This window comes from Monodelphis domestica, chromosome 2 (assembly GCF_027887165.1).
Source record: "Monodelphis domestica isolate mMonDom1 chromosome 2, mMonDom1.pri, whole genome shotgun sequence".
Lineage (NCBI taxonomy): Eukaryota > Metazoa > Chordata > Mammalia > Didelphimorphia > Didelphidae > Monodelphis > Monodelphis domestica.
The window spans coordinates 488,869,729-488,896,501 of NC_077228.1; the positions used below are offsets into that span (position 1 = coordinate 488,869,729).

Below are 26,773 nucleotides of genomic sequence, written 5' to 3' on the forward strand. Positions count from 1 at the left end.
CAGTAGTGGAGACATATAACTTCTTAGATTGATTTTAATACTACTTAAGTAAAGGTAGCTGGATGTAGTGGATGGTATGTTGGGCTTAGAGTCATGAAGACGGGTTCAAATCCTGCTTCTCTGACTCTGGATTTGTAACCCTGGGCAAGGCACTTAACAGGAAACTCCATAGAGATTTTGTTATTCAGTCATTTTTCAGTCATGTCTGACTAGTCATGACCCCATTTGGGTTTTTCTTGGCAGAGATACTGGAGTAGTTTGCCATTTCCTTCTCCAGCTCATTTTATAAATGCAAAAACTGGAGCAAACAGGGTTAAGTAATTTGCCTAGTGTTATACAGCTGGTGTCTGAGGCCAGATTGAACTCTAACCACTATTCCACCAAGCTGCCTCCTCTCCTCCCTCCTCCAAGCTGATGTACTAATTTGTAGGTGGATAAGTAGTGAGCTTCTTGAGTGGAAGCTATTATAGATGAAATAGAGTATGCAAAAAGACATGGAATCCCCGATGTCGAAAACTGAGAGTTCCTCATCTTTTACACATTCGGTTTGTTCTAATGCATGAAGGAATCCTATGTTCAGTCTTTTCTGTGGCATTTGGATTTCTAATCATATCACAGTTTATTGGATAGTGTGTCTCTTGGTCTTGTACTCAGCCCGGTTTCATGCCATCAAATCATTTTGAGGGCTTTGCTTTACTCAAGGCATTCGTCTTGGGCTCGTTGAAGTCATTCCTTTCTGAGTGTGTACCCTGACTTCCTTGCATTTCATTCTCTCCAAGGCTGTTTGGACTCCCATGAAGCTGGCTGTCCCAGTAACCTCTCACATTGCACAGACTTGCCCATGCCTGTCATAGGTTAGGTGAGCTGTCCTGATCCAACTGGGAGCTCCTCAGGTTCCTCATGGCTTCTAATAATGTTCAGCATAAACCTCTGCTCGGGGTGATCTCTTATTCCATAATGGTGGATATTCCCTCTAACATGTCTAACTCAGTGCTAACTTATGGGCTCTTAAAGCAAATTTTGTTATCTCCCCCAAGGTCCAGCAAAGTCCTCTGCACACATTGGGTGCTTAATAAATGTTTCTTGAGCTAACATTTTAGAACATATGAGCATTAATTATACAGTTTTTATTGTCTTGGTTTCCCCTACCTCCTAATCCAAGAAGAAAATATGTTCTCTATCCTTCAGATTCTGTTCAAAGAGAACCCCATTGTTAGTGTCACCATAAAAATAAAATAAAAGAGACTTATGGAGTTCCCTTTGTCATCAGTGCCATCTTCAAACATTTTTTTTTAAATGAGGGTGGGTTGAATCAGACTCATTTTTCTTTTAACAAACACAAGGGCCATATGGTTCAGACTGGGAGGGCAGAAGCAGGAAGATAACATCAATCAGTCATTTATTGAAGTGTCTCCTCCATGCCAGGCCCAAGAATGAAATTATCTCTCCTAAAAAAGAACCTATATTCTAATGGGGAATTAAATAGGAATGGTAGGGAGTTGGACTAGATGACTTCTCAAGATCTATTCAAATATTGAATTGTAATTCTGAGGCATTTCTTTTGGAGGCAGAATTATTCTAATACAGGGCATATGCTGGAACCAATTTATACTGGCTTATAAGATCCAGTTGTGAAATTTCCAGTGTGAGCATTTACACCCAGCAAATCAGCAAATGCTACAAATCTGGTCTTGATTTATTATTTTGCTGCTTGCTTAGACTTAAGAAAGTGATGGAGAACATGTTAATAGTGAATATTAAACTTAAAAGTATTCCTAGACCCTAGATTTAGAACTGACAGACAACTCAGAGACCATCTAGTTCAGCCAATTCATTTTACAAATAAAGAAACTGAAATTAGAAGAGGTTGGTCATCTGAGTAGTTGACAGAGGCTAATTTGAACCCATATCTTCTAACTCCAGCATTTTCTCTGTGATTTCTTTCCACCCTATATATAGTCACTGGATTTAACAGTAGCAAATGTAGGTAGCTTTCAGCTAGAGCTTCTTCACTTAATACTGAGATGATCAAATCTTTTTGAAAGGGAAAAAATGATGGTTTACATATTCAGGAGATTAGCACCACAGTCAAAGATGCCCTAATGGAAACATAATGTCTAGAATGTAGGAGGCGATAGTTTACTCAGACTCTGCCCTGGGCAGAACACAAATGAATTATTGAGTTCAGCTCTGAGCACCACATTTTAAGAAGAACCTGGATAAGCTGAAGGTTTTCCACATGAAGGCAAATAGGACAATGAGGGGACTAGACACCATGCCTCATTGGTAGGTCAACTGAAAGAATGGGAGATGCTTAATCTAGAGAAGAGAAGACACAGGAAGCTCATAGTAATTGTCTTTATTTGAACAGCTGTGCTAGAGAAGTTCATCTTTTATTCCACCCTAGAGGACCAAACTGGAAACAACTGGTAGGATTAGGATAGAACAAACTGTCTGGAAATTTTACCCTAACAGATATTCCTAAATATGGAATGGGCTGTCAGCAGGTAGAGAATTCCCAATCCCTAAAGATCTTTCTGCAAAAGCTAGTGGATCTTTTTTCTAGAATGCTGGAAGAGAGGATTCCTGTTCAAGTGATGACCCCTGGCATCCCTTACAACTGAAATTCTATAATATAAATACATTGAAAGTCCATGCTACCTTCTTTTTAAAAAGCGATCAGTCCCTTCCCACATTGTTTAGCAGTCTCCATGCCTTCAAGTCTATCCTCCTCCAATCCATCATCCACTCATGGTCAAAGTCATTTTCCTCAAGTGCAGATCTGCCCATGTCATCCCTATGTTCAGTAAATTCCACTGGTTCCCCATCCCATTGATGGCTTCATGTCTCCCTACCTTTCTAGTCTTATTCTTTTCTGTCCTTCATGTACTCTACAATCCATCAGCAATTATTAAAAAAACAAAACCCTAATCTTGTGTCAGCATCATTTCTAAGACAGGAGAGTGGCAAGGTCTAGGTAACTGGAGTTAAGTGACTTGCTCAAGGTCACGTAGGTCCAGGAAGTGTCTGAGGCCAGATTTGAACCCAGATATTCCCACCTCCAGATCTGGTGCTTTAAGTGCTGTGTTACCCTACTGCCCCAAGCAGTAGCCTTCTTGCTGTTCTTCACACAGAATGATTCATTTCCTGATTTTGCTACTTTGCACTGAAGTCCTCCTCTATGCTTGACGTTCTCTCCATCCTAACCTCCACCACCTGGCTTCTCTGTCTTCCTTCTAGATTCTGCAGAAATCCCACTTTTTCCAAAGAGATTCCAAATCTCTTGCATACACATAGTTGTTTATTTGTTCTCTCCTTTATTAGAATGTGAATTGCTTAAGACAGGGACCCCACTTTTGGCTTTCTTTTTATCCCCAGAGTTCAGCAGAGCAGCTGGCACAGTGGAAACAGTTAATAAATGTTTGTGGACTGACTGATAATATCATCTCTAATCTTCAGTCTCTCCTTATCTACTGGTTCTTTTCTAGCTGCATACAGACGCACTCAGGTCTCTTTCATGGCTTCTCTAGGAGAGGGTAGGTTCTCTCTACATCTTTGCCACTTTAGATTCCTCTTTGCATCAAAGACTCTATGCCCAGAGCTAGGAAGGGACTTATACACCCATTCAGTGACAGAGTGAGATCTTGCTGGGTTCCTTGTTTACAGAAGAGAAAATTCAACAGGAATCAGAAGTCACTGTTTGGTTGAAGAACAATATAAATACATGCTTTAAAAGAGTTAAAAGAAATTACAGTTGTGGTTTTAAAGCAACATGTTTTCTTATTCCTGCTGATATTAGTTATGACAGAAGATTCAATTTTCTGTTGTGTTAATAAAAGTGTAGAAGTAATATTAGGACTTTTGTCTTCGGTATTTACTAAGTGAGATAAATAAGGTACTGTGCTAGGTGTTGGGGGTGCAAGGATGTGGGCATAGCTACACTTTTTTTAATGCCTTTTCCTTCCATCTTAGAATCAATATTGTGTATTGGTTCCAAGGCAGAAGAAAGGTAAATACTAGAAAATGGGGTTAAGTGATTTCCTCAGGGTCACATAGCTAGGAAGTATCTGAGATCACATTTGAACCCAGGTCCTCCCATCTCTAAGTCTGGCTCTCAATCTGCTGAGCCATCAGCTGCCCTCCACAGCTATACTTAATAAAATTGTCAAAATAGAACTTTTGCCCTCAGTGTTTACTAAGTGTGATAAGTAAGGCATTGTGCTAGGTGCTGGGAGTGCAAGGATGTGGGCACAGCTCTCGTAAGACCTCAGAAACCTTACTGCCTTAGAGGGAAGGCTACAATTTGAACACAAATAAGTCTAAGACTTAGTAGAATGTGAAAGGGATAAAGGAGAGCCTGGCAAGGTGCCATGAGAAATTTGCACATGATTATCTGAACCAAGTCCATCCCTGCTGTATTCCCCAAGTGTAGTCTGTCATCATCTAGCTTTGGTATCAACCGATCATTAGATGGGGGCAACTAGATGACTCAGGAGATAGAGAAACAGGTCTGGAGACAGGAGGTTCAAATGTGACCCCAGACACATCCTAACTATATATAACTATATAACTTAACAATTAAAAATTTTTTTAACCCCAATTGCCTAAGCCTTACCCGTTTTCTTCTATCTTAAAACTGGTATTTTGTATCCTGAGACAGAAGGTAAGGATTTGTTGTTGTTGTTTTTAGAGATCATTAGTCTATTAGAAGAAGTAAGGTGACTCAGCAGACAGAGCATCAGGTATGGAGTCAGAAAAACTTGAGTTCAAATTTGACTTCAGACACTTACTAGCTGTTTGATCCTGGGCAAGGCATTTAAACTCTGCCTCAGTTTCCTCAACTTTAAAATGGGGATGATAGTAGCAAGCACCTACCTCCCTGAGTTGTTGAGAATGAAATGAGGTAATATTTATGAAAGTGCTTAGCATAGTGCCTGACACTTAGTAAATCTTTTATAAATGTTTATTTCCTTCCATTATGTAGTGGGTAGGCTGTTACCCTAAAACTGCTTAGGGGAAAGTGAAGATTTTCATCTCTTCGAGCTTATAAGGCTTCCTTAAACTTCATTTAAGCCCTTTAAAAAGTACATCCCTATAACATGGGGGTAGAGAAAAGACGATACATATATACACATTTGCATTTTCACATGCACACAAACATATGTGTATCTACACATACATAGATGTATGTATGCATGTGTCTGTATTTATATCTAGAAATAGGAACTGGCCCTGTGACATTCCCTTTCTCTAACCCTCCAGCTTACATCTCATTCTCTCTTACCTAAGTGAACTTTGAAATTGGCCTGAAATTTTTGTCTGAAATGTAATTCAGATTTTGCTTATATTCAATTGAAAGTCATTTGTTCCCGAGGGCAAGAGCTTTTTTGGTTAGGATTCCTCCCCTCCCCCTAGCTGGGCACCAACTTCACTTTGTCCTGCTCATTGGGTACAGCTGTTACCGCTGAATACCTCTTGCCAGAGGATTGTGGGGATATGCTGAGCTATTAACCTCTTGGGAACAGTTAGTTATTTCTCATCTGTATAATTGTTACCAGATCATCATCAGTAAACTGAGAGTTGTTGTACTTAGATTACAGATGCTCAGCTTCTTTTTTAAAAAAATAAACTAAAACATCACGGAGTGAAAAGCTTTGGAAGCAAAGATGGAAACTCCATCTGTGGGGCTGCTGTTGAATAACACAAGATACTTCAAATATCATACCCAAATATAGTCAATTCTTGATTATCCACCCTAATGAAATAGAGCTGACTTAAGTAATAAAAATTTATTTATGTTAAGCTTTATAATCTGTTTTTATACTTGATTTATATGCGGGGATGTCTGATGATTTTGGAACTGACCCTGTAAATAAAGTTATGAAGTCACACCCTTGAAGATTTGACTTATAAGGACAGTCATCTGGTTTCTCCCCAGGTTGGCCCCTTTGGTCTGAATTCTTTCCTTCTCTGCACTGAGGATAGATAGCATCACCCTACTGTAGAGTCCCAGCTGATCCAAAGTTCTCTTTTGTCTCTAAAACCCCCAAAGTTAGGGACCACACTTTCTCTGGGTTGGAGGAGGTAATTTAATCTTTGGTTTTAAAGATTCTTCATTAAGCCTCATAAGGGAGTAAAGAGTTCCATTTTATTCATCAAGGTTTTGGAGGGGAACCCATGGACCTCTCCTTAATTTCATTAAAAAGAACCTAAGAATTATTGTATTGCTTGCCTTCTGGAAGGGAGGTTAGGAGGGAGAGAATTTGAAACTCAAATTTTGGAAAAAAATGAATGTTAAGTTTTTTAAACCTGTAAATGGGAGATATTTAATGAAATAAATAAAATATATTAAAAATAAAAAAGAATCTAAAAATAAATGAATGAGATTTTATTAATGTGATTTATCAGAACTTTTCAATTTTGTTGTCTTTAATTTTTAAGCCTTAAGAGCAACTGTCACCAAGAATAATGTATCTGTGACCGAAGGAGATGACCTGGATCTCACCTGCAGCATTGCAACTGATCAGAAGGATGATATTGAGGCAGAGGTCACGTGGTATTTTAGCAAGGTACCTGACAGTTCTTTGCCTGATGCTCACATTTTGGCAAGCATGGACTACCATTCTGTGGTGCGCAGCCCATTGACAGTTACCTTAAATCGTGTGGGGATGCATTCCTACCGCCTGCTAGTACGAGATGCTAACAAAGAAAATTCTGGCTACTATTTCTGCCACGTGGCTCTCTGGGCACCGGGGCACAATAGGACCTGGCAGAAGGTGGCCGAGAAGATGTCAGAACCAGCTGGAGTGGAGGTAATCTTGCCAGGTAAGTGATTTGGTTATCAATGGAATTCATGAAAAGGGTTTTTCTCCTCCCAAGCATAATCCCTCCCCCCCACTCCTCCACTCAGTGCTAGGCATGAGTGAATTAAATAGATTTGCTTCATTTGAGTTTCCCAATATATCTGTAGAAATGAACTTTTGACCAGGTATACTCTCAGCTAGGGATGAAACTAAATGGTCTGAACTTGAATCTGGTATGGTTGAGATAATGAGGCCTCAGTCTCAGTGACTTCATTGGAGGGAATTTCATTTCCTTTTGTTGCTCAGATTTATAGCATCAGGGTGTTCCTGAATGGCTCTTTGAAACAGATCCTCATCAGAGAAAGGATGGACTATCATTCTTTCTTCTCTTATCCTGGAACTCCTAGGAACTGTAGCAGGGGCTCTAAGTTTATCTTGGTGCTTTTCCAAAATCCCAAAGCTGAGAAAAAAAGGAGAGGATTTCCTCACTTAAGGGGAACCGGTTTTTCCTTTTTTCCTTTGAGCCTCCTCAAATCCACAGATATTTTTTTCCTCAATGGTAAATTCAGGAGCTCATGCTATTTTTTCAGAGTGTTTTGGTGTCCTTGGCTGGCCCCAAATAAAATCAGACCTGGCAGCATCATTGGAGGATCCAAGCTTTGTTTCCAGAAGCATTCACTTCTTCATGTGATAGAGAAGGAAGAACATAGGAGCCAGTATCCATAGAACAGGGCACACGTCTTAGCCCATTTAATCCTCAGCAAGTCTCACACTTCCATTTCCTCATCTGCAAGATGAGAGTAACAATGCTTGACCTACTGAGGGAAGTGTTTTGCCAATATTGAAGTGCTTTGTTGTTATTGTTCAGTCATTTCAGTCACATCTGATCTTTTATGACCCCATTTGGGGTTTTCTTAGCAAAAATTTGGGAGTGTTTTGCCATTTTATAGATAAGGAAACTGAGGCAGACAGGGTTAAGTGACTTGCCCAGGGTCACACAGATAGTAAATATCTGAGGCCAGATTTTAACTTATGAAGATGAATTTTTTGACATCAGACCCAACATTCTATCCTCTTCACCACCTAACTACCTTAAAGGGGTAGAGAACTGTGAATTGTGAACTCCCATGTTACAACTTTTGAAAAAATGGTTATTGATACTTTTTATTTTTACATCACCGTCATTTCTCAATATATTCCTACCCCACCCAAAGTCATCCCTCATAATTAGGATTAAAATGAGGTAAGGGTTGAGGGAGGGGCCTAAATAAACCAAATCCAACATGTTATGTACTATTTCACACACACCCCACTTTGCAACTTTTCACACACACTGAGAAGGGTTAAGCACTATTCTGGCCTCTTTTCTCCTTTCCTTCCCTACTTTTCCTCTATATCCAAGTTGAGGTCTTTAGATCCCAAACTCTTGAACTCTCCCTCTTAAATTCTGTTTCTGTAGTTCTTCCAAGTTAAATTAGCTAGACTGAGGGAAGCATGCATTGAATGGGGTCAGCTTGCCCTTTTCCTCTTTTCCTTAATCCTCCCCTCACACTGGAGAGACTGTTCCAGTGAAGGAGACTATATGGACAGCACCTTCATGCTTCAGATTTAGGACTGTTGCTAAGCCATATCACATTGGTCTTTTTTTTTTTTTAAAGGTCTGATAAAGAGATATTAGGCATGCCCTTTTTGTCCTGTCATATTGAAAGGAGCCAGCCTACTGTGATGCAAAAAATACTGAGTCAGGAAAGAACTGGGTTAAAATTCCAGCTCTGACATTAACTAGATGACTATAGCTAAGTCACTTCAAATTTGGGAGCCTCTGTTCCCTTACCTATAAAAATGAGGATAACAGTGCCTTTACAATCCATTTTTTAAAGGGCTTTATAAGCCTTAAAGTGCTTTACAAATGTGGGTGATTGTCATTAAACAAGAAACTCACATTCTGTTACTTTAAGACCCTGAAATGGTAAATGCTTTGAGAATGAGGATTGCCTTTTTTCTGCCTGGCATAAATCCCAGGGCAGGATCACGGTCCATGTGGGCACAAGCAATGGAAATATGGGTAATCAAGGATAATGCCAACGGAGACCCTTTGGCTTCTCTTGAGTTGGTTTTGTCCCTTATTATTCACTTACTTTGTGGTCATGTCAAGTCATATAACCTGTCAGAGCCTGAGTTTCCTCATTTGTAAAACTCAAATAAAAGTCCTCATATCGCTTACCTCAGTGGTATCATCAGGAAAATGAGATAATGGAATGCAAAACACATCGCAGACTTTGATTTGCTATGCCAATACCAGTTATTATCATTATTATTAATTAAACATACTTAACTTTTCCTCAGCTGTGTGATTCAGCTGCCTAATTGTTTTCAAACCCATAGTATTAACTGTTGTCAATTCTATATAGGGTTCAGACCCCTCTGTTCTCCCCAGACTTCTGAACATTATTTTCCCATGAGCACTCATTTTCTTCAGGTAAACCTCCCTGGATGTGGTGGGGATTCTGATGTCCATTCTAATGTAGGTTTCGTTTGCAAGCTCAGGAGTTTATAGCACAGATTTAGAGCTGAAAGCAATCTAAGAGGTCCTAGAGCCCAACACTCTTTACAGTTGAGGAAACCAGCTTAGAGGGATAAAGTGACTAAATTAGTAAATGTCTGAGGTGGGATTTGAACCCCGGTCTTTCTGTGAGCGCAGCCTGTCAGATCATGCTCTTAATATTTCAACACAACTGCAGGGAAGCAGATGAAAGAAAAGGTCGCTAGGAGAGGTTCACAGCCTGAATGCTTCTCACTCTTCAAATCATCTTCGCCTAGGTGGTATGTTTAGTTACCCTTTTTAGCAGGGCAGCCTGTCCATATCTGAAGAGTTCATGGAGCAGGGCTGATCTGGGAGCCTTTTCTCCTACCATCCAAACCACGTGTCCAACACATAGGGAGGTACTGAACTGGAACGATGTTGGCCCAACCAGAACTCTCCTTAGCAACTCTTCAAAATAAAACAGATGTTGTCAGCACCAAAGGAGGATTTTTCATCTCTTGAGCTGAATTTGTTCCACAGCTCTGATCCTGGGCATGTTGTGTGATGCTGTCAAATCCCAAACACCAAGTAACCCCCACTCCTGGGTTCTGAGTCACTGCCTGAGCATATTTTTTAAGTGGGCTGCCTGCTCTCCAATTTTGGGAGTCCTTTGAAGTCTCAATGCATTGATCTTGGCACAGGGGGGCTGCAGGGCTGTCAAATTACAGGGAGAGATCTTGTAGGAGGCGCTGAGGTTCTCTTTCATAGAAAGGAGTGAATAAGGTTTGTGCTTTCCAGACAGTGAAAAGGACAAAAAAGAAAGGGAGTGAGGGAGGGATGTGTGTGTGTGAGAGAGACAGAGGCAGAGACAGAGACAGAGATAGAGATGGAGGGGGAGAGGGAGAGAGAGAGAGAGAGAGAGAGAGAGAGAGAGAGAGAGAGAGAGAGAGAGAGAGAACAGAAAAGGGGAAAATGGCAGAATATCTTTAAAAACATTAATATGGTGACTAATTTGATCATTTGTATATGTACATATTATATGTGTATATCGTACACATCTATATGTATATATACATGTGTACATATATGTTTGGATATCTCTTCATATACACATGTATACATTTATATCCAGCTATATATCTATAGATGCCAATAGACAATAAATATGATCTCTATGTACAAATACATGCATATATGTATGTGTATATATGTGTGTATATATATGTGTATATATATGTTACATATTCGCATCTGTAGAGGTCTTCCCAAGGTAGGGGAAGAGACCTATGATTTCATTTGCTGAATGAACTCTCAAGTGAGGAAACTTCCTCAGACAATACAGATTTCCACTTACAGTATAGCTACCATCTTAGAGAGTTGCCTGGACCATTGAAAGATGAAGTGATTTGCTCAGAATAACTCAGTCAATATGATTCAGGTCTTCCGGACCCTAAAGCTGACAATACCTCATGGGTTGTATGAGTTGCTACTTTTAAAACACTTTGTAAATCTTAGAGCTGCCTATAAATGTTATTTGTTATATGCATTCATATCCCCTAATATGCTACTGTAGTATACTCCATATGTATGGGAATGCCTTGTTTAATGGGGGAAAAAATGCTGGATTAAAGGGATTCAAATCCTTTCTGTACCACTTTTTGTCTATATGACCTTGGACAAATCACTTTATCTCTTGGGCTTGATTCTCTTTATCAATGAATTGAGAGTATTGGACTAGATGACCTCTGAGGTCCTGTCCACTCCTAAAGTTGATAAATAAATGCATGTGTGTGTCTACACACACACACACACACACACACACACACACACACACACACACACACACACGTGCACGTGTGCACAGTCACCATTATCAAAGTAATGGTTATGTTAGGAATAAAATGTGTACCTAGAGTTCTGAGATAGCAAGGGCAGCAGTGACTTTCCTCTCATAGAATATTCACAGATATTCATGATGAGCAAACCCATAGGGAACAGAAGTGATGGAAAAAGCTGCTGCTGCTGTTGCCGCTGCCCTCTGCTGTCTCCTCCTTTCTCTTCCAAAGGCATCTTCTCCCCCGCCCCCACGTCCACCACACACTGCAGCTGCTTGTACAGCTGGCCGGAGGTATGAAGTCCAGAGCCTTCAGGGCTTTGCAAGTCTGCTCCCCTACTCAGAAACCTTTGGGCCTAGGTTGCTGGCACTGGGACATCTGGGGGGTTTGCATGACATAATGCTATAATAAGCGCTATTCTACTCTGGATAACTGAGAGGTGACTTGAAAGTATGTGCCCTTTGGAAGAGGTTAGGGAAAGGATCTAGAAAGAGATGATCTTGAAGCACTTCCTGCAGCCAGTTTTGAAGTTTTGAAGATTCATTGAGTCAGAGACCATCCAGGACAACCAGAGCAGCACTTGCATAGCTATTCATGGATATTTTGATCAATAGAGAAAGGAGACAGTAAGACTATTTTTCTGAATTGTTTTGACATTGTTTTAGTACTGTCCTCTATTTCCTTCCCTTTCCCTGCCACAGCTCACCATTCACACTGGCCCTCTCCATTTACACAGCTCTGATAAACTATAAGAAACAACAACAACAAAATCATTTCAGGACTTCAGTCTTGCTTGTACAAGTAACATTCTGTTGGTAGTTAACCAACCTAAGAAAAATCCAGCATTTTATCACCATCTTCCTGCCCTCCATGTTATCTTGGCCACTCAGGGTATGGACCATGATAGTGTTTAGAATAAGTAATTTTCTAATGGAACAGATTTCATGAGAAAATGTATCTATCCTGAAGGTGTGAGATGACAATTTCAGGACTTGGTACAAATTTCAGAATCAAGAATAACCTGAAGAAAATCTGTGGTTAGTTTTCTTGTCAGCAGATAAATGCCATTAGAAGTGGATAATAATAAGGCCTTGCATTTATAGGGCAATTTAGAAAGTGCACTCCTTCCACTAGCCTCATGAGGTTGGTAATATAGTTATTATTATCCATATCTTAGAGATGAGGAAACTGAGGCTCAGGTTAGATGATTTGCTTGAAGTCACCCAAATGGTGCAGTGGAGCTGGGACTAAAGCCCCCAAGTCTGCTGCTTCAATAAGCTATGGATTAAACCCTATCCAAATGACTCAAGCATGAATACTTGAGATAGTGAGGGATGCCTGTTCTCCCTTCCCACTCTCAGCTAGGTTTCAGGTAAAAGAAAACACAGGTTTCTAGCCATCAAGGAAACATATACTATGTTTGGGAAGAATCAGAGCTAGTGTTGAGACTCTGAGAGGACACCAAGAGCAGCCAGGAAGAATACCCTTCTGAAACCCCCTCCTCCTTCCCCTCCAGTGCTTATTCACTAAGTAACAAGAGTATAAACTATATAGATATAAGTACTTAACTCTGAATCCCTCCTTCAGCTACAAGGGTTTGGAGAATGAGCTTGGTGTGCATGGATGCCTACCTCAGTCTTCCTGAGCCTCTGGGCATAGGACATATTCCTAAAGCTTTATTCTGCTCTCCTATCCTGAGTCTCCTCTGTTGTTTCTGTTCTTTTGCTTCAGTGGTGACCAACTCTTCCTGACCCTATTTGGGATTTTCTTGGTCACCAGGATGTCCATCTATTCCTCCCTAATATGACACAGCATCATCTTTCACAGAGCTCATCCTGCCTTGGTTGTTTTTTACTTTCATATACGGCAGCCCCTGTCCCAATCTCTGCTCAGAATTAGCTTCATAAGGAAATGTTGATTATCTTTAGCTCCAGGCTTATCTTCTGCTCATCTTTATCCTTGGCAAGAGCCATACTTCTTTCTAATCTCACCTAGATAATTAGTCATCAATTCTTAGAAGGCAAGCAGTGGTTAGGAAGAAAATGGAGTAACAGCCCTCACTGCTTCCCTTAAACCATCTAACTCTTTTTAATCCTGTCATTTTCCCTATGTTAATTATTTCCTATTTTTCCTATACATAGCTTGCTTTGTATACATTTGCTTGCATATATTGTCTTCTGAGCCAGTCTGTAAGCTCCTCAAACCAGGGACTGTCTTTTGCCTCTTTTTATATCTTCAGCATTCAGCAAGATGCTGGCACATATTGGGCACTTAGTAAATATTTGTGTATTGCATGGGTACATGACTTATCAGATTTGATGTCCTTGGAGCCAGTTCTTGCCAGGTCCACTGATGACTCCAGGCCTTGGCCATCATGACAATGAGTATTCTGAAGGGTGAAAAAAGCCTCTTGAGAGAAGGCTACTTTGACTTTTGATTCCATGATTCATTTTACAGCAAAGAAGGCAGGTCACAATGCTTTCCTGGCAAGTCTGCAAATAATAACTTCATATTTCATTTTGAAAAATGCAAAGTGACCTCAGGGATTTTTCTCAGAAAACAAGGTCCGGGGTCAGTGCTGGGTCAGAATTCCTCCATCCTTTTGTCTGACACCATTACAGCAGCATCTCCTATTGTATCTCACTGGAGCTTATCACCCTAACCAATCAGGGCTCATTCCAAATCATCAAGCAAAGGGTGAATTGTTATTGAAGAAGACAAAGAAGGGCCCAATACAATTTAGAAGAAAGAGTTCCATCAGAGAATTTAAAAATAAAAGGCCAACTCGGCTATCCAGAAATTAATGCCATAAGGTAATAGCTGATATTTACCTAGCCCTCTAAAGATTGAAAAAAAAGACCTCCATGATTTTTTCTGAGCCTCACAACAATGCTACAGCTATTATTAGCCCCATTTTACAGATGGAGAAATTGAAACCCAGAGAGATCATCTCATCATAGCTCACATTTATATAATACATTAAGGTTTGGAAAGTACTTGTAATACATTATCTCATTTTAGTCTCATAGCAGCCCTGTGAGGTAAGGTTTTTTATCTTCCCTATTTTATAGATGATGAAACTGAGGCCAGGAGAGGTTACTGTTTAGTGTAGCTATAGAATTAGAAGGGATCTCCAGGGCCATTGAGGTCACCTCCATATGGTTATAGAGGCAGTAATATAGGAGAATAGATGGATTTCTCCATCTTTCTGATTTGAAGTCCAGAACTCTTGAGCAATACTACCTTCCACTCAGAAAGCATTTACACAGCCAGCCTTTTGTAGCCTTTGAAGGAAAAATGGTGGGATTTATGTTAATTTTTCCTGCTATCTAAATTAGATGAAAGTAAAGTCCAGATTTGTTATTGGAAAGGAAAGCCTTAATTTAGAACTACAGTAAATAGACTACCGTCATAGGAGAAAGGCTGGGGATGAAAATTGTGAGCATTATAACAAAATTTCCCTTTTGTGTTTAAAACACATTAAAATAAGCATTTCTTTTTGAATGACAATGCTTGTGACTAAGCTGTTTTTGGCCCAGTCCTCCATCACATTTGGCAACAAATATACCTTTATGGAGTTTGAAATGTATTTTGGAGTTAGAAAAGAGAGGAATTGGATTCAGAAATGATTACACAAACAGAAAAAGATGAAAATAATCAATAATTTTACCCCTAAACCATGTACAACCTAAATTTGTTTGCAAAATACCTAATTGAAAATAGTTTGAAAATTCTTGCCTGTGGGCAATGCAGGCTACCTCCATCTCTATCTCTTATGTTCCTTAACTCACTTCTCCCTTCACTTTCTTTACTCCCCCATTCTTTTTCCTCCAGGGATCCCATATCTGACTGCAACCATTACCCCAAGCCATACTTCTATTTGGAACAATTCTTTTCCCTTTATTCAAATTATTTATTCCCTTCTGAAATCTTTTTTTTTTTAAATGGACTTGGGATTTCATCAGCTTTGGGAGTTTCTGATGAGGAACTTTATTACCAGCACATTTCAACAACTTTTCTACAACTAATAATCTTGGAAAACTACTTGGGGCATAGAAAGGGAAAGCAGCTTGCTCAGGGTCTCCCACCCAGGATGTATGAGAGGGAGAAATTTTTTTGGGGGGTGGGGGTGGGGTCTTCCTGACTCTGAGGCTGGCTCTCTCTATCCATTACATTACCCTTCTTCCATCTGAAAGTTTAACTATTCCAGAAATTTGCCTCTAACTATTCTAGCCCACACGGATTTCTCCCTTCCCTGAACACTTTTATAATCTTTACTATACAATCTATCATTTAAGTTATATCAGAAGGATCATAGTTCTAAAGCTAAAAGGGACTTTAGAAACCATCTAGTCCAACCCTTTCATTTTACAGATGAGGAGACTGACTCATCTGAGGTCATTCACATAGTAAACATCAGCAGGATTTGAACTCTGGACCTCCAACTCCAGAACTAATCCTTTTTCCCTCTGGACTTAGCCAGTGTCTTATTATTTACTATCATTTAAAAATAACAAATTCATGCATGATAACCTTGTCACCTCAACTAGATTGTAATGTCTGATGGCAGGGACTACAATGTGATGCTTCCCTTTATCTTCTGTAATGTTTCAGATGCTGCTGGGCATATGATAGTTCCTCAGTACCTACCTGATCTTTGGGACATTTTACACATGAGGACACCTAAGAGGTGTTAAATGAATTGGAGGGTGCGTTTAGTGGTAAAGGGGCAGAGATGGGGTCTGGACCTCACTGTAGATTCCAGAATTTGCTCTCCTTCCATTGTACTGGGCTTTATTGAATTGGTAAACATTTCTTGAGCACCGACTGATGTGCAAGGTACCATATTTGCCCCTCGTAGACTTTTGTTTTGATCTGGACTGTGATTTCAGTGGTGTAGCCATCTTCTAAAGCAGAGACTCCCTCCATCAGTGCAGACTAACAGCTGCTCCACAATTTAGTCTTTGCTGCCAGGGACGCTCTGGGGTTAAGTGACTTCCCCAGGGGCACCTCGCCAGTGTCTGTTAGCCTTCTGTCTGCCAAATCCGGATGCTTCTCCCTTTGGAGGATTAAAGTATGAATAGAACAAAGTCCCTGTCCCCGGGGGCAAAGGAGGTCCGCCCTTCCCCCCCACCCCCCATACACTCCTCTTGCTCTGGAAACTAATAAAAATCAAGTGTTCCCATTGCTTCTGAAAGGGAGAGATTCATTATCCCTCTGATTTCCCAAATTGCAACAGCCTTTTCAGGTCGGGTCTTTATGTGTTGATATAACCATTTTCAATGGAAAGTCCTCAAGGGCAAGGACTAGCTCACTTTTGTATTCCTATGCTTACAGTATACCCTTGCATGTACTCCCTCCCTCCCTTCTTTCCTTCCTCCTTCCCTCTTTTATTCTTTCCTTCCTTGTCTCCCTCCCTTCCATCCTCACTTTCTTCTTTCCTCCCTTTCCTCCTTTCTCCTTTCCTACTTCATTTCTTCTTCTTACCTCCCTCCTTTCTTCCTTACTCCCTTCTTCCCAATATAATGAAAGAGTTGACAGATGCTACCTCAAAAGTTTAGTGAATTTCATGGACGTCTTACTCTCTCTAACCACGCAAACATCAGTCTTCTAGATGATGAAAGCAGCTCATTGTAGTAGAAAGAGCTCTCAAAGACCTGAACTGGAATTCTACATATGACCCTTCCTGGTTGGATGACTTTGCACAAATATCTTGTCCTCTTTGAGGTTCAGTTTCCTCATCTGTGAAATGGAGATGATCCTATCTGTCCCATAGTTTTGTTGAGGATTTTTTAAACCCTTACCTTCCATCTTGAAATTAATACTTTGTATTGGTTCCAAAGCAGCAGAGTAGTAAGAGCTAGGCAATGGAGGGTAAATGACTTGCCCAGGATCACATAGCTTGGAAGTGTCTGAGAGCAGATTTGAACCTAGGACTTCCCATCTCTAGTCCTGGCTCTCAATTCACTGAGTTACCTAGCAGCCTCCCACCCTCACCTCATAGTTTTTGAGTTCAAAGCAAGAGAATAGAGATGTTAAAGAATTTTGTAAATTGCTATTATTTTGAGTTTTTGCACTTTACAAATGGAGAAACTGAGGCCCAGGGAGATTTAGTGGCTTGTTCCTGATTACAGAGTTAATAATCATTTCTAAGACCCAAAATGCTAATTCCCATTCCTCTCTCCTTCACTGTCCTTCCAGCAGTAAGACTTCAAACTTAGTTACACTGTGCCTTTGAACAGGGATATGCTGCTAAATGTTTGGCAACCAGCATTCTAAAAAAAGAAAAAGAAGATATATATATATAATACACATTTGAGTTTGATCTGCATTATTAACATTTTCTCCATCACTTGCTTAAATCTAAACAATTCACAAAATAATAAATCAAGTGTTTATTTGTAACTTTTACTAATTTCTAAGGTATTCTTTCACTGTTCATTCTTTTAAACTTAATTGGGGTCATTCTAGTACAGCCCTGTCTTTGACAGTAAACACTAAATTCATTTCCAGTCCCATATTTAAAGCCTTTCTAGCCTGATAGGACCTCAGAATCTGTGTGCTCTACTGGCATTGAGTTAGGAGACTGAGAGTCACCTTCATGCCATTATGGAGCATCAGTGGGACATTTTGTGTAAACACATATAATGCTAGAATGAGCTAAGTGCCACTAGAAAGGTATAAACAAGGCGTGATCCAAATTCAGAGGGGGGAAGATTGTGAAAATTTCATGGAATAAATCCTGAAAGATAGTTTTTTTACAGATGGCAGTAGAGGAAGGGAGAGTATCCCAGCCAGAAGAAACAGCATGAGCAAAGGCAGAAACTGGAAAGTAAAGAGTAAAAATTCTATTACTAAAAGCTAGAGAATTCATGACTTGCCCAAGGACACTAGGCTAATTAGCAGCAGATTGGAAACTAACTGCCTTTTTACTGTCATCTGGAACTCATACTATATTGGAGAGGCAGAATAGAACAATAGAGAGAATGCTGAAGGACACATTAGAAACTTTAGCTCTGATATTCACTAGTTGTGTGACTGAGAGCAAAGCATTTCATCATTCTTGGGCTTAAAATTTCTTCATTTGAAAAATGACCACAGTGGGCTAGATTCTCTCTTAAGGACTGAGATTCTATGACATTGAAAAGATATGTTGATATCTGTATTCATCGGTATTAGCTTTCCTAGGGAGCTAATCTGGCTTCTCTACAGAGTGGCAGATTTTGGTTACATATAATGAGAAGCCTCCTCACCATCAGAATTGTTCAATATAGGCTACATGGGAAGATAATGAGTTCCCATTACTGGAGAGCTTTGACAGAGGCCAGGTGGCATGGGAGGGATTTTGTATTAGGGGTTCCTGCTACAGGTACAAGTTGGACTAGATCTCTCTCTGAGAGGTAGGTGACCCCATTATTTTTTTTTTTGCTTCATATTAAGATGAAACCAATACTGCATACAAATGGGAGTTCTTTAAGAAGATGGTGTTTCATAGAAAAGCAAGTAGGAATGAGGACTGATCTTTGGATCTCTTTGGGAAGAAAGGGATGGAGGAAGAGAGGGAAGGAAGAAGGGGAGAAAGGGAGGGAGGAAGGAAGAAGGGAAGGGAGGAAGGAAAAGGAAGAAAAAAGAGAAAGAAAGAAAGAAAGAAACAAGAATTTATTAACCACCTGCAATGTACCAAGCTCTTTAAAAATATTATCTCATTTGATCCTTACAGCAACCCCAGGAGATAGGTACTATTATGCCCATTTTATAGTTCAGAAAACTGAGAAAAAGAAACTAAGTGACTTATCCACATTCATACAGCTACTAAGTGTCAGAAGCTGAATGTGCATTGAAGTCTTCTTGACTTCAGACCTAGAGCTTTGTCCACTAAGCTTTATACAGCTAATTCTAGAGGCTAAGTGGTTTTCATGAGAACACATAAGAACAACCATGTATGTCAAAGGCAGGACTGGAACTCAGGTCTTCTTATCTCTGAGTCCAGTTCTCTAACCACTAAGTCATTGCCTCTTGACAAAACAGATTCAGCAAAAAAAAAAATCAATGAAGTATACAATGCAAATTCGTTGCTACATACTTCAAAAGTACGGGTTGTGTGTAACTAAAAAAAAATATATTAGTAACATTTTATAACAATCACATAGCTGCTGCAGGTAACAATGTACATTTCACAAAGAATAATATTCCACACACACACACACCTTGGAAACATCTAAGAGCATTAGACACCAAGATGGTGTATCTTCAAGGGAGAATTTTTCCAGTAAAATAACAACTTGATTCATTGAAAGCAAAAATGATGGAGACAGTGGTGAAAGTTTCTTTTGGTCCAGAATCGGTTCGTAATGAGAAGTTCTGGAGATTCTCATCTTCATAGGTAGGGAGAAAAATTCAAAATTCCATTTTCTTTCTTGATCTCCTAAATAATGAAGTCACTTAGCTCAGTCACAAAACTGTAAATTTCATCAGATGTGTAAATCACCAAAGATGCACTCCATGACCTCAACAGTTTATAATCTAGATGAGTCATACATAAATCTAAGCTGTTTAGTCAAGGTGATTTGGACAGAGAAAATGTTGGACTATTGAGGCAATTGAAGCTTGTAGTGTATATTTATAGAAATGTGAAAGGCCAGTGCTAGAAGGGTCCTTAGAGATTCTCCAAGAGGAGGGAAACTGAGGTATAAGAGGTTAAAATGACTTGCTCAGGGTCATCTGGTTAGTAAATGGCAGTGCCAGGACTAGATTTCCTGGCCACAAGTCCTGCTGTCCTTCTAGAATATCATGAATAAAGGGAAACGTTTCTATTTCTATAGGAAATAATATCAGTGGAAGCTTCTTGAATATGGAGACTTTTATTTTTGTATTCCCAGCACCTGGCTAGCATTTATATAGTCCTTTAAGATTTGTGGCTAACCTAATGCTTAACAAAAAGCATGAACTCTGCTATTAGACAATCTAAGTTCAAATCCAGCCTTTCATACTTAACACTTACATGATCTTAGGCAAGTCATTTAACTGCCCTGGGCCTCAGTATTTTCAATGGAAAAGGAGGGGGTATGGACTCGGTGGGCTCTGGAGGTTTTCCAGCTCTAAATTTTTCTAAGAAGTATCTGTATGCCAAGTGTCATTTCTACCATGTTTATCAGTGTGTTCAGGTTTGGAAAAATATTTTTTTCTAGATTCTTCTGGTACAATCACAGGAACCTTATTGAATTTATTCAGCCATGAGAAATAGTAAGAAGATCAAGAGTGCCAGGGTCTGCAGCCCTGGGTTCAAGTCCTAAATGTGTCCCTGATAAGCTCTGTTTCTTTTTTTTTAAGGGACCATTTCTCTCTTTATAATGTTAAAATATTATTTCTTCTCCAATTACATGTAAGAACAGTTTTTAACATTCATGTTTTTAAACTTTTTTGAGCTGAATTCTCTCCCTCCCTCCCCCCTTCCTGAGATGGCAAGCATATAGCATGCTTGCAATACACATGCAATAATGTAAAACATTTTTTCCATATTAGTCATTTTGTGGAAGAGATCTCTTACAGAAAAAAAGAGAAAAAGTGAAATATAATATGTTTTGGTCTGCATTCAGACTCCAGTTCTTTCTCTGAAGGCAGATAATATTTTTCATCATGAGTCTTTGGGATTGTCTTAGATCATTGTATTGCAGAGAATAACTAAGTCTTTTAAAATTGCACATCTTATAATATTGCTGTTACAGTATACGGATTTCTCCTGGTTCTGTTCACTTTATTTTGCCTCCATTCATGTAAGTCTTTCCAGGTTTTTCTGAAATTCTCCTGCTCATCATTTCTCATAGCACAGTAGTATCCCATTACAACCATATACCACAATTTGTTCAATCATTTCCCATTCAGGTATCTCCTCGATTTCCAATTATCTGCTATAAGAGGTCCTATAAACCTTTTGGTACAAATATGTCCTTTTCCTGTTGAGTTTTGTACCTTTTGTGATACATACCTCTGGGCCTCAGCTCCTGCATCTATTGAAGAGTACTTTCAACTGGATGAGCTCACATTCTTTTCTAGCTCTAACATTTTATCACTTGTATATGGTAAGATAGATGGTTAATGAACTCTTACTGGAATCTGTCAGAGTAAAAAGCCACATGGTGTCTAAATGTGTTCTGGATTTGGAGACAGAAGACCAGGGTTCTGCTCTGAGAGTTTGTTTTCTCTTCCCTCCCCTTCCCTTCTCTCCCCTCTCCTTCCCTTTTCTTCCATTCCTTTTCCCTCTCTTCCCTTCCCCTCCCCCTCTCCTCTTTCTGTGATTTCTACCCCTCCTCTGAATCTCTGTGATTTCACTAATCTATAGGGTACCCCATTCAGATCAGAACATTTTCTGCACCTTAATAGTCTTAGAGAATTGTCCAAGACACATAGAAGTTCAGTCACTTCCCCAGGGTCACACTGTTTAGAGGGTCTTAATCCCAGACCTCTTTGATCCCAAACCCAGTCCTTTGTGTGCTTTTCCATAACACATTTCCCCAGATCTGATGCTTAATACCTATGTGACCTTAGGCAGATTGCTTCCTTTTTGGCCCTCAGTTTCCTCATCTGTAAGATGAGGAAGGTCAATTAGATGGTCACTGGAGGTCTCTTCCAATTCTGACATTCTAGGCTTGAGGGCCAGTTTTAGAGAAACTTGGAAAACTTCTTTCAACTAATGCAGAGGTAAAGTGAGCAGGACCATGAGAATATTTGATCCCATGGTTTTGTTGAATGAAGCATTTTTGGAAGACTTGAACAGTACAGTGACCAGTTGGGATGCCAAAGGATTGATGATGAAGTGTACCACTCACCTTCTGACACAGAAGTACCAGAGTCAAGATGCAGACTGTGGAAACATATCATTTTCAGACAGTCAGTGTGGGGCTTGCTTTGCCTGACTCTGCATATTTATTGTAATGGTTTCTTTTTCTTTTCTTTTCTTTTCTTTTTTTCTTTTCTTTTCTTTTTTTTCTTTTCTTTTCTTTTCTTTTCTTTTCTTTTCTTTTCTTTTCTTTTCTTTTCTTTTCTTTTCTTTTTCTCTTAGTGGCTGTGTGGTGGTAGAGAGAGTGGGAAACAGAGATAGGCTAGCAAAAAATAAAACAACACCCAAACAAACAAAAAGGAGGGTCATTGGCTTCTTTTTAAAATATTCACAGAAGAGATCAGAAGAAGGGTCAGAGAGAGTCCCAAACAAGACATCTTCGAACACTATAGATTGAATTTATTACAGACTTTAAAAGAAAAACAAGCAGAACTTCACATTCACAGAATTTCACATATAAGTTTCATTTTTGATTGTATTTTATGTATGGAAACCCATTTTATTTGATGTTGAAGTTTAAAATTAAATGAATAAAAACAACTCTATGGTTTAAAGAAAACCCAAAACATTTCATTTTCACCTATTGTGCTGTCTCTAGCAGGTTGCCCTTTGTGATCTCCCTTTTGTTCCCCCTTCCTTCACAGAGCCATTGTTTGAGGTGCTGCTAAATGCTTCTAAGGTCCCTGAGTATTCAGATGATCCCACGGAGCTGGAGTGCCAGATAGCAGATGTGAAGCATGCAGGTGCCAATGTCCGCTTCACTGTTTCTTGGTACTACAGGATGGACTCACGCAGTGATGAAGTTGTATCTGATCAGCTACTCGCCTCCATGGATGAGGACTGGACCCTGAGATTTGGGGAGAAGAGCAAGCAGCGGGCAAAGAATGGGGAGATCGTGTTCTCCAAAGAGGATGGGGCCAGATTCAGTTTTCGTATTCAGAGGACTTCAGAGGGAGATAAAGGAAATTATTACTGTGTTGTATCTGCATGGACCAGACAGCGTAACAAAAGCTGGATGAAAAGCAAGGAGGTTGTGTCCAAACCAGTCAACATTTTTTGGATTGCAGAAGGTAGGAAGGAGCTCTATACTTTTTTAGAGAGAATTAGCAGCTTTCTTACTGGAGTTAAAAACCTTGCAATAATGAATATTTCAATATCTGTTTGGACCCCTATGAAAATGATGGCATTGGGTAGGAAACATCAATGTTATGGGCTTTCCCTGTTTATAATGAATTCTACTTTACTCTGTAGATAAGGGATATGACTTGGCCTGGAATATAGCTAAATCTAATAAGCATCATCATAATAGTAATAGTAGTGATGGTGGTGGTAATAGTAATAGTAATAGTGATGGTAGTGGTAGTAATGGTAGTGGTAGTAGTCATGGTGGTGATAATAGTAGTGGTAGTACTAGTGGTGGTAATAGTATTAGTGATACTAGTGGTGTTAGTGGTAGTGGTAGCAGTAGTAATAATAACTACTGTAGCAGCAGCAAACATTTATATAGCCACTGTTATATACCAAGCACTGTTTTAAGCATTTTACAAATATTGTCTCAGGTGATCCTCACAATAGCCTTGGGAGACAGATGCTGGTATCACTCGCCTTTTATTTTATTTTTTTATATTAAATTTATTATTTTATTTATTTAATTTAGAATATTTTCCCATGGTTACATGATTCTTTCCCTCCTCTCCTCCCATCCCCCTCCCATAGCCAATAAGCAGTTACACTGGGTTTTACATGTGTCATTGATCAAGATATTTGCAATAGAGTATCACCCCCATTTTAAAGGTGAGGCACTTGAGGCAAATAGCAGTTAAGTGACTTGCCCAAGATCACACAGGTTGTGTCTGAGATCAGATTTGAACTCAGGTTTTCCTGACTCCAGGTCCACTATCTAGTCTATTGTACCACCTAGCTGCCTCTAAGTCTATTGGAGAAAGGTGTGTTCAGTGCTTTATTATTGGTAAACTGCTTTCTTCTCAATAACCCTTTGAGATATGCATCATATAATAATAAGCAATAATGACAATAATGATAATTGGCACTCATGTAGCACATTAGGGTTTACATCACCTCACTTGAACCTCACAGTGACCTTGCGATCTGAGGAAAGTACTTTTTTATAGAAAAGGAAACTGTTCCCCTGGTCGTGTGGTTCATGCATGTCTGAGGCTGAATTTGAATTCAGATCTTTTTTGACTTGAAAGTCAAGCATTCTTTCCTCTTTATAGACTCTCGTTATCATTATTTTGATCTGGATACTACACCCTGAGGCAGAGTAGACAAACCATGGCCCTTTTTTGGGTATATAGTCAGGCATAAAGGAATTGTGGACCATCAGAGACAATGTTGCAGACATACAAGAAACACCTTTGCTAGAAGTATCATGTCCTAGCCCCATTTTCCCCCATAAGCTTGTGCTTTTTATTGAAAATTTTACACAAAGCTGTGATGTTTTCAGATTACATGTCATGGTAGCAGAATTAAATGTACTTAACCTATAAGGGTTTTTTGTATATAGTATTAAAGCATATGAATTGTATAGGATGTCCCAAAAGTCTTAAGTTTTCAGCTATTAAATCTTTAAACTGCTAAGACTTGAGGGACATCATATAAAATCTTTTTTCTTCTCCTTTATGGTAAGCCCCACAGGACAGGGACACTTCCCACAGTGTTTTGCACACAGAAGACATTCAAGAAGTATTTGTTGAATGAATTTTCAGAAGCACTTAAAGGCAATCTTTTCCTCTTGTCCTATCTTTGCCCTCTTTCTCTGCTTCCATTGTACACCACTATTCATTTACCACATGCCTTTCCCTCTAGATCAGTCTACTTCAGCAGGCAGCACTTAATGTATACCCAGCAAGACATAGAATCTGGGACATTTCAATTAATTTCTCTTTTTTATTATTAAATTTCTTTTACTTTATTTTTTAACATCTCATTTGTTTATTACATTAAAGTTACCAAATATCTACTCCCTTCACTTCCTTGTGCTTTTGTCATTTGACAGGAAAAATATGTATACATAAAGCTATGTCTTGTATGTTCCTATTTATCATTTTTTCTCTGGAACTGGAATTAATTTCATTGTGTGCCTACTATCTCCAAGGCACTGTATTGCCAGTAACCATGATTACTTTTTTATTCTCCAGGATAAAAATGCTGCTGCTGATTTTTCTATAGTGCTTTAAGATTTGTATAGCATTTTTCTCACGTGGCTTTCAGGTGAGATAGGTATGTGACATCAGCATCACTATTCCAGTTTTGCAAGTGAAGAAGCTTAAGGCTTAAGAGTTAAATGACTTGTTAGGGAGCTTAAGAAATCAGGTTGATTTAGGAACCCAGTCTGTCAATTAAAAGACTTTTATTAGACACTGTATTCCAGGCATTGTTAGATTTCATATATATATATATAAAAGTATATATATATGCAAAAGTGACTAAGTTGGGGCAGCTAGATGGCTTAGTGGATATAGAGCCAGGCCTGGAGACAGGAGATCTTGGGTTCAAATCTTGTCTCAGTCACTTTCCAGTGCTGTGACTCTGGGTAAGTCACTTACCCTCAATTGCATAGTCCTCATCACTCTTCTTCCTGGGAACTGATCATTAATATTGATTCAAAGGCAGAAGATAAAGGTTGGGGGGGGGGGGAAGTGGCTAAGCTTGTACTCTAGGAGCTTAAATTCTAATAGGAGATAGAGTGTGTGGCAAGGCAAAATTTTGAATGAGGAAGCCACAGAGATTACAAATGGAAAGATAAGGCAGTTGATTACCATGCCCTTTCCAGTAGTAATAATTCTTTTTTTTAAACCCTTACCTTCCATCTTGGAATCAATACTGTGTATTGGCTCCAAGGCAGAAGAGTGGTAAGGGCTAGGCAATGGGGGTCAAGTGACTTGCCCAGGGTCAAAAGGCTAGGAAATGTCTGAGGCCAGATTTGAACCTAGGACTTCCCATCTCCAGGCCTGACTCTCAATCCACTGAGCCACCCAGCTGCCCCCCAGTAGTAATAATTCTATTGATTCTTTTTTCTAGAAAGAGGTGGAAAATGGGGATAGTGGGGTGGGGAAGATTACATAGTGGCAGGGCAGATGCTAGTGTATCCATTCTGGCTCAACCCTACTGGGCAGGATGTGAAGTATGGCCTTAAATGGGCTACATATAGGGGGATCTGATGAATAGTCACTTACTCATCCACCAATCAGGGCAGACTTAATCACAGGGCAGAGTTCAAAGGCGAGTAAATGGGAGTGAAACATGAAATCCTGGTCCAAACTGAATAGTCTTAGGTCCTACCCCCCATACCCCACCATTTAACAATTTTTGGTCACTGAACTGGATTGATCTGTGGGATGAGGAGGTAGGGCAGAAGACTGCTAGCAGGGGAAAAAGGGATGATGACAAATATCAGGTCAAAAGGAAATAGAACAGCCTTTGTACAGTGCCAATAATCCTGGAGCTATCCAAGACTTACTAGGTACCCTGTTAGGGACAATAGTAGCTTCTTTAGACTTTAGCTAGTTGGGTCTCTGGTTCATCCTTCAGTGACTCAGACTAAAGTTTTCCTGACCTGTCTCTGTGATGGGAGCTCATCCTGCCATCTCCTTCATTAGTGATTTTCATCTTGTCCTCCATTCTACATTTTTTCCTCTTTGACTCTCTAGCTTTTGTGTGAGCAAGTGCATGTCTAGGACAGTGTTCAAATGAATGAGTACTTCTTTGATAGATATCTAGGAGCAAAAATCTGACTTTAATAGGTCCCTTC

The 26,773-nt window shown here is 39.6% G+C and overlaps 1 protein-coding gene across 1 annotated transcript in view; it reads left to right on the top strand.

The window, feature by feature from the left end:
* Positions 1-26,773, top strand: part of PTGFRN (prostaglandin F2 receptor inhibitor) — an 85,663-nt gene that overhangs the window by 36,619 nt on the left and 22,271 nt on the right. The window contains exons 4-5 of the mRNA XM_007485261.3: positions 6,442-6,825; positions 22,644-23,069. Coding sequence (XP_007485323.2) covers positions 6,442-6,825; positions 22,644-23,069 — 810 coding nt within the window. The remainder of the gene's footprint in view (positions 1-6,441; positions 6,826-22,643; positions 23,070-26,773) is intronic.